This window comes from Diuraphis noxia, unplaced genomic scaffold, assembly GCF_037042655.1.
Source record: "Diuraphis noxia isolate RWA-SAM2 unplaced genomic scaffold, SU_Dnox_SAM2 contig0003, whole genome shotgun sequence".
Taxonomy (NCBI): Eukaryota; Metazoa; Arthropoda; class Insecta; order Hemiptera; family Aphididae; genus Diuraphis; species Diuraphis noxia.
The window spans coordinates 15,799,151-15,808,505 of NW_028301713.1; the positions used below are offsets into that span (position 1 = coordinate 15,799,151).

The 9,355-nt window shown below is 29.9% G+C and overlaps 1 protein-coding gene across 2 annotated transcripts; it reads right to left on the bottom strand.

Annotated features, from left to right (window-relative positions):
• Positions 1–634: 634 nt before the first annotated feature.
• Positions 635–8,844, bottom strand: LOC149056798 (uncharacterized). 2 transcript variants are annotated; one of them, XM_089223763.1, is made up of 3 exons: positions 8,698–8,844; positions 8,366–8,563; positions 635–1,191 (listed from the first exon to the last, which is right to left on the bottom strand). In XM_089223763.1, exons 1-3 carry the CDS (start codon positions 8,716–8,718, stop codon positions 1,045–1,047), a joined length of 366 nt encoding a protein of 121 aa, XP_089079889.1. In that variant the 5' UTR covers positions 8,719–8,844; the 3' UTR covers positions 635–1,044. The 2 variants fall into 2 exon arrangements, with proteins under 2 accessions (XP_089079889.1, XP_089079888.1); XM_089223762.1 differs by having other exon boundaries at positions 8,366–8,593.
• Between the last annotated feature and the right edge of the window lie 511 nt (positions 8,845–9,355).

A 9,355-nucleotide genomic window follows, 5' to 3' on the forward strand; every position in this document is an offset into this window, starting at 1 on the left:
GTCCCAATTTGTTGTTAATTTAACAAAAACTAATTGTTGATCATAATATTTATTTTAAATAAATAATTAGTAGTTATCTCCGTTTCAATTCAGAATCAAAATAACTACAAACTTATTTAAAACAATTATATTGTGTGTGACTTTAAAACGTTATTTTATTGTTAAAATAACTCCAACTATTAGTGAAATTAACTCTATATATAATATAGATCAAATAAGATATACTTCAATTCAACTTCATTATTGTAGTTGTTTGATAAGAAGCAATTGATGTAAAATTACACAATGCAAGTGTTAAAATAACCTCATTTTTGTTATTGATTTAATTTAAAAGAAAATATTGAATCAACAAATTTTAAATATTCAAAATAATTTTATTGTATGTTATTTTTACCACATAACTTTGAATATTTTTTACCTTGTAAGGTATTTTTACACTACAATAAGTAACTGGTCTGGCTAATATCGGCTTGAAGTCTACCAAGCCGTAGTTTAAATGCTATGAATACAAATAAGATTTATGACATTTGTCATTTATGCTATGCGTATAGCAAATATAGATACATGATATAAGGTAAATAAATGACAATTTTTTTCAGTTTTATATACAAATCAAACTTTTATTGATGTCACAAATACAATTAAATAAATAGGTAATATATACAAAACAAAATATATATATTATAAATAAAATATACAGATAGGTAATAATTTATTGTGATGAATACTAATAAACAACAAAAAAGTATTATATTTTAAATACATTACAAATTATAATGCATATCTTAATGATACAAACAGACTTAAGTATTAGATGCATCACAATATTTAGTATTATTTAATAATATGTACTAAATATTATAATCAAATAGAATCTAGTGTTGTACCGATTTTATTAACAGCAAAAAGATTTATAGCCCTAAGAAAATGTTTAAGTACAGCATCTGCTTCCTACTTGTGCAGTGCACACTTCTATGTAAACTATATATACACTCAAACCCTGATAAAAAATTATCCATTAACAAATTATTATGAAATATATTCTTACTTGCTATTTTCTTGAAATGAATGGTTTATTAAAAGTTGTGTGAGTAAATTCTGGGAATCGTCAGATAAAGACCCATCATTTAGTTCAGCATCAACTAAAATATATCTCCCATCATTGGTTGTATGTATTAAATCTAATACTGCCTATAATAGCCCAGTCAAATTAGACCAAAATTCGACACAGTTTGGAACTAATTCCACGAAAGCTGGAGTTTAATTTTTTTTTTAGATCATACCTCACTTATGAACATACTAAAAGTCCTGACACCTACCCCTTGTGCGTAGCCCTCTACCCCTCTTCAAAGGGTGGCGCACCCCTTTCACTTGTTTCGCTTATAACTCGTTAGATTTTCAACTTACGATAAAAATACCCAAGACCAAAATTAAAGACCATACAATTCACCATAGACTAGTGCTACTTTTAATATATATATATGTTGCGATAAGTGTTATTTTTTTAAAAAATATAAAAAATAAATTTTTTTTATCTTTTTTTTATTGTGTTTTAGCCAAAACCGTCAATAATACGCTGAAATGACCTATTACAAAAGTTAACGAGCATATTATTTTACATAAGATAACGTTAAATTATTTTAACAATTTTAATTAGCATAAGTAAAAATGTTTTTTATATAAAAAGTGACGATGTAATTGAACAATTTGTTGACAATTACAAAATATAAGAATCAGAAATCTAATTACAATATACTAAAAAAAAAATGTCGAAAGCTGAATTTCGGTATATGAGCAGTTTATACCTTACTTATGAACATACTAAAAGTCCTGACACCTACCCCTTGTGCGTAGTCCTCCACCCCTCTTTAAAGGGTGGCGCACCCCTTTCACTTATTTCGCTTATAACTCGTTAGATTTTCAACTTACGATAAAAATACCCATGACCAAAATTAAAGACCATACAATTTACCATAGACTAGTGCTACTTTTAATATATATATGTTGCGATAAGTGTAATTTTTTTTAAAAAATATAAAAAATAAATTTTTTTTATCTTTTTTTTATTGTGTTTTAGCCAAAACCGTCAATAATACAGTTAAATGACCTATGACAAAAGTTAACGAGCATATTATTTTACCTAATGTAATGTTAAATTATCTTAATAATTTTAATTATTGTAAGTTGTACATTTGAAATAGTCGTATAATTTTATAAAATATACAGTATGAATAATGTCATTGGATTATATTAACGTGTATATTATATTATTTATATTATCGCAATGGTTGTAAAAGATATAATTCGTAGAATCGTAATTCTTGTTGTATGGTGAGCCGGCCGTAGTACACGTGTAACACAAACAGGGTTCCAGTGAACGTTGAATCTTGAGGGGATGTATTGTTGTATTGTTCGGAATGTAGTGGCATTCCGAAGGGCGTCTGGTATTTCGCCAGGTAGTGTCTGATGCATATACGTCGACGGTCGACAGTCGATGTTTGTGTAGTCAATAGTGAACACTGTAACTGTTACATTATAGTCGATATATTTATGCGAGTAAATATTATTTTTAAATTAACGTTCTCAGTTCAGAAAGTGTTTATAAAAATGGCCAATTTATGTTTTATATGTGATGAAGAACTAAGTGTTGAAAGTGAATGTGTTTCTGTAAAGGCTAAGGGCATATCAAATCTTATAAATTCGAGTAAAGCGCGATTCGATAATAAATGGAAGTCTTTAGTGAATTTAGAAAATGTACTTGTTCACAAAGATTGCCGAAAGAATTACACAAGACCAGACGCCATAAGGAAATATGTTAATGAAAAAGAAGGTACGAGTAACATATCACCTGTCAAAGGTAAGCTACGTTCAAATTATATATTTAAATTTAAAGAAAATTGTTTATTCTGCGACAAAGAATGTTCAAAAGAATTGGAAAAAAAATTGAGTAAGGAACGTCGAGATAGTATAGTACAAGTATCTACCCTTCATTTTAAAACATCAATTATGGACGTAGCGAACAAAAGAAATGACGAATGGGGTAAAGAGGTGCTCAAACGGTTGAATAGTGTGATGTGTTTGGTATCTGAAGAATCGAAGTATCATAAATCGTGTGAACGTAGATTTTGCTCGACAAACCCAGTCGATGAAAATAAGAAAAGAGGGAGACCACAAGATGAAGATCTAGCAAACGCTTTTTCCAATTTATGTGATTTTTTAGAATCTGAAAATGAATGTCAATTTGGTCTAAATTTTTTACATGAAAAAATGGAAGGAACGTGCGATGAAAAAACTTTAAAAATTAAATTGATTAATAAGTATGGTGACGATATAATTATTACAACGAGCCGTGGAAAAAAGGCAGTAGTATGTTTTAAAAATACAGGATTTAAAGTATTAACAAATGCGTGGTATAATTCAAAAAAAGCAAATGAAGAAGAAGAACGGTTAAGAATAGTCGAAGCAGCAGCTACTATTATATGAGAGGATATAAGGTCATTTGTTTATGAGATCGATCCATTTCCTCCACCAAATCAATTCATGGATAATGTAAAACAAGACGTACCAAAGAGCTTATTATTTTTTTTGTCTGAAGTTTGTGGTAAAAATAAAAAAGTAAAATCTCAAAAATATGATAATAAATTTGTGGCTCTGGCGCATGCCATAATAAATTGTTGAAGGCCTCGCTCGTTCATTTCATCGATTCTATTGGGACTTGGTCTTTATTTGCACATTTTGGTACAAAACGTGCTATAGATATTTTTTCAAACTTTGGATTTTGTGCTTCATACACCGATGTTTATGTTTTTGAGTCATCATCTTTACTATACCCACAACCCAAAGTTAACCAAAACAGTTTTTCACAATTTGTTTTTGATAATGCTGATTTCAATATTAATACGATCGATGGTTATAATACTTTTCATACAATGGGTGGAATTCAATGTGTAGTGCCCAAAAATTCTATACTGTGGAATGAACGAATACAAAAATTAAAAACTGTTGTTACTGCAGAAACTATGGCCAATATTGCATCAATTCCAATTATTTCATTTGAAAAAACGGGTAATATGAATAACAAAATAATAATTCAAGATTTTAATAATATTAGGCCTACTGTTTATGATGTGACATATTTGTCCCCGAGTGAATTGCACTGGATGTGCGCACAGTGGTTTGGTGTTATAAAATGTCCTGGTTGGAATGGATTTATGGAAACTATAACTGACTCTCGGGAATACCAAGAAACGCAAATAAGTTTTTTGCCATTTGTAAACTTACCACCAAGCTCACTCGATTGTATTCATTCGGTTTTGATTTTCGCAGCTCAAGAAAGTAAAAAATTAAACCAAAAAACGTGTTTTGTAACTTTTGACCAACCCTTATACATAAAAGCACGCAATATTGTTGAATCCTCTAAATTAAATCCACAAATAGTAGTAAGACTTGGTGGGTTTCATCTTCTTACGTCATTTATGGGTTCAATTGGTTACATTATGGCTGGTAGTGGTTTGAGAGAATTATGGAACACTATATATGCAGCGAATTCAATTGATAAAATGATGACAGGACATGCATATTCAAGAGCAGTACGCGCACATATGTTAACTCAGCTTTGTCTTTCGAAAATAATTTTGGATGAAACTCAGTTAACTGAAGAATATAAAATCACTTTAAAAAATTATATTTCAAATACAGATTATACAACTTTGACTTTGGAAGATATAGAAAACCAAGAAATAATTCAAGATCTCATACGTAAAGTAGAAAATCAAATTAAAATAATTGCTTCTAGAGGTAAAACTGCTACGCTTTGGATACAATATTTTTATTTAGTTCATATTCTTCGTCAATTTATTTATGCCGAACGCATGGGAAATTGGTATCTGCACTTAGAATGCGTGGAAAAAATGATACCCTTATTTCACTCAACTGGACATTTTCAATACGCCAAATCTGCTCATTTATATCTACAGGATATGTATCAATTAGTAAAACACATGCATCCTGGAGAATTTAAAAAATTTTGTAATGAAGGTTACTTCACAATTAAAAGATCAAGCAAGTTTTGGTGTGGCACATGGTCAGATATGACTATAGAACAAACATTAATGCGGTCTATGAAAACATCTGGTGGCTTAATCAATGGTCGAGGTTTTCAAAATAGTGTTTTAGTTCGTTGGCTTATAGGCACTCCAGTTGCAAGTACAATAACCGACCAAATTGAACAATTTACAAACACATTTAATTTTACGTCAGAGCAACATGTTGATCAACGAGATTCTCGCATGAAAATTGATAACAAACATATCGGTATACTTACAAATTGGTTAAAAATACATAACCCCTTTCCGGAATTACACGAAATTATGTCAATTTCAACAGGAATTGTAGGAAATGAACAAATTAATTGTTATAAAGCACAAGAAGTGGGCCAACAGACGATGAACAATGTTATAGGTGATAATTTTAGTGATGTCAAGTTACAACGAGCAAATCGCGTAGTCCCTTTAGATTTTGCTAAAAAACTAACGGTTTGTATTAGAGATGACATTTTTTCAATTGATCCTTTATTACTCTTCCAAAGAATAATGATAAGAGTTAAGACTGACGAAGAGCTCAAAGAATGTTTTGAATACGAGTTATCACCTATTCCTCTTTCATTGTTCGACGAATCAGGTCAAATGCGAAAATCTAAAAAATGTGTTTCCAACTACAATCAACACATACAATGTTCTGGACAAAAATGTTATTGTAGTAATCGATGGAGGTTTCTTATTGCATCGTGTTGTATGGCCTTCAACTTCGACGTATGGAAATATCATAGAAAATTATATAAGCTACGTGAAAAGACACTATGGATCTATCTGCATAGTTGTATTTGATGGATACGCAAATACCGAATTAAATATTAAAAATTCAGAAAGACAGCGACGAAAAAATATGTATACGAGTATAAACGTAATTTTTGAAGAGTCAATGGATGTACTAACCACTCAAGAAAAATTTTTATCCAACACCGAGAACAAAATAAGGCTTATAACAATGTTGACTGAAAAGTTTTTGACTTCGGGTATTCTTGTTCATCAAGCCGAAGATGACGCTGATTTACTTATTGTCAATACAGCTATACGAAACACCGACGATAATATCCAAGTAGTGGTCATAGGAGAGGATATTGATTTACTTATACTGTTATTAACATTAAGTCCTCCAAAAAACACAATAATATTCGAAAAACCGGGTAGAGGAAAAATAGAAACAAGATCTTATGCTGTTGGAAGTTTACAAGAACATTTTAAAAATGAAATTCAAAATTGTATGTTTATCCATGCGATGGGTGGATGTGATACTACTTCGTCATTATTTCAGACAGGCAAAATAAAACACCTGAAAACAGTTCAAAAACACCCGGAATTACACGATTCATTATTAATATTTAATAGTGAATCGTCATCGCCCGAAGAAATTAAACGTGCCGGAGAAAAATATCTTTTAGCATTATATAAAGCTCCAGCCCATATTACATCTTTAAATAATTTAAGACATCATATTTTTCACAAAACAGCAGCTTCCAACAAAAAACAAGTACAACTAGCTAGACTTCCACCTACTATAGATGCGGCACGAGAACATTTGCATAGAGTGTATTTGCAAATACAGTTGTGGCGTGGTAATAAATTAAATCCATAGAATTGGGGATGGAAAGAAGATAATGGCAAACTAAATCCAGTTTTCACGAAAAAGCCACCAGCACCGGATACTCTTTTAAAAGTGATCAGTTGTGCCTGCGCAAAAACATGTGAACAAAATTGTAGCTGTCGAAAAGCAGGATTGCTATGCTCGGTTATATGCAAGCATTGTCACGGAGGTTCATGTTTAAATCAGCAACCGATCATAGATGATGTAGAAGAGGACCATATTGATGACAACTTTGAGGACAATATCGATGAAATATTTTTAATTGGAAATCAAAAAGAAGAAACCAACACACCGACAATAAAAAAAATTAGACCCACATAATATAATTAATAATAGGTATGATTTTAATAATTCAATACATAATATAATATAAATAATTAAATATGAAAATATTAAGTATATTAATTAATTTTGTTTCAGGACCCAAAACCCAACACCATTTTTATATTTAACTTCATAGCTTATAGTCTGAAAAAAATAAAAATAAATGTATAATTTCCAATTTTTGTAAATATTTTATAAATTATTGTATGTAATTAATAGTTTCATAATTAACTTTTTTTTTATTTCAATTTTATAAATATATATGTAAAATAAAATAATGTATTTTCATTGTAAATTTTATGGTCTTTAATTTTGGTCATAGGTATTTTTATCGTAAGTTGAAAAGCTAACTAGTTATAAGCGAAAACAGTGAAAGGGGCGCGCCACCATTTAAAGAGGGGTGGAGGGCTACGCACAAGGGGTAGGTGTCAGGACTTTTAGTATGTTCATAAGTAAGGTATAAACTGCTCATATACCGAAATTCAGCTTTCGACATTTTTTTTTTAGTATATTGTAATTAGATTTCTGATTCTTATATTTTGTAATTGTCAACAAATTGTTCAATTACATCGTCACTTTTTATATAAAAAACATTTTTACTTATGCTAATTAAAATTGTTAAAATAATTTAACGTTATCTTATGTAAAATAATATGCTCGTTAACTTTTGTAATAGGTCATTTCAGCGTATTATTGACGGTTTTAGCTAAACACAATAAAAAAAAGATAAAAAATTTTTATTTTTTATATTTTTAAAAAAAATAACACTTATCGCAACATATATATATTAAAAGTAGCACTAGTCTATGGTGAATTGTATGGTCTTTAATTTTGGTCATGGGTATTTTTATCGTAAGTTGAAAATCTAACGAGTTATTAGCGAAACAAGTGAAAGGGGTGCACCACCCTTTAAAGAGGGGTGGAGGGCTACGCACAAGGGGTAGGTGTCAGGACTTTTAGTATGTTTATAAGTGAGGTATGATCTAAAAAAAAAATTAAACTATAGCTTTCGTGGAATTAGTTCCGAACTTTTTCCTAATTTGACTGGGCTATAAACAAAATTTAAAGTCCTTAAAATATGTTATGTCTTTTTTGTATTTAAATATCATGTAAATAGTTTGATTATATTTGAGCCTGGGAAAGTTATTCAAAATGTAAAATTACCTAATTGAGTTAATAAATTAATAGTAAAAATTAGCTTATAATATTTTAATTATGTTACATTTAAATGTCTTAATAAATCCTAAATATAAGGTTTGACTAATATTAAAACTTAACTATTTTGAATTGTTTTAATTAAAAAATCTGTTACTTATCTGAATTCAAATAATAAACTTACTTCATTCGTCCATTCCATTGGTTTATAAATACCATATTTCTTATGTCCTAATGGCGATAGTCTTTCTTTTGAGCCGTTTTTAGACGTTGATGTACTCGTTGAAGGCGTAGATAGGATTGTATAATGATTTGAAATATCTTGGACTAAAGTACTTTCAAATAAATGTCCTCCAACAGACTGCTGTGTAACTGCAATTGTCTGCGGTGCCAAAGAATCCGAATATAGAAACTATATTACAGAAAACGATATGTTCGTTTAAGAACACCATTCAATTTAAAATTGCACTTTAAAAATAGAATTCTTTAAAAATATTTAGTTAATTTAACACGTACTTCTTCTTGAAACAAATCCATATTCGTATTGATAAAATGATAACATACATTTATACAATTTGGCAGAAAAATAAATTTGCAATATTTAATAATTGACCAACGAAGTACTAACGCTGTTATGCCTATGCGACTACAGCGAAGAACGCGGAGACGGTTATGAATTGGAATTTGAAATAACACAAGTATTATCATTGATTATAGAATAGACAGATAGCCCATGCAATGTTAATATTTGGTGACCATGCGTAGGATGCAACCACTATGGAGCGCTAGTGTAGTTGGGATGCAAGGAGGTGGTACCCCCATCATAGATGTTTGCCATGGATATGCGGGGAAGGGAAGAGGTGGCTTATCGCGAAGTGCCGATCTAAAAATAGAGTAATAATAAGAAACTGAAGATATACTGAAATGATTGGAAATAATAATTTTATTATATTATCATTTATTACTATCTTGTTCATTGTGGAACAACCGCCTTCCGAATTTTCTTGTTTTTTGAGTTTTAAGTTGCATTTACAATTAAAAATTCTTAAACATGCCTGGAAATAAATGCCAATATTTAAATTGTGGAAAATCAAAGAAAATGTTTCCAAATTTAAAAATGTATCGTTTTCCAAAAGATGATAGAAAAGAAGTATGGATAATACATTCAGGGGAG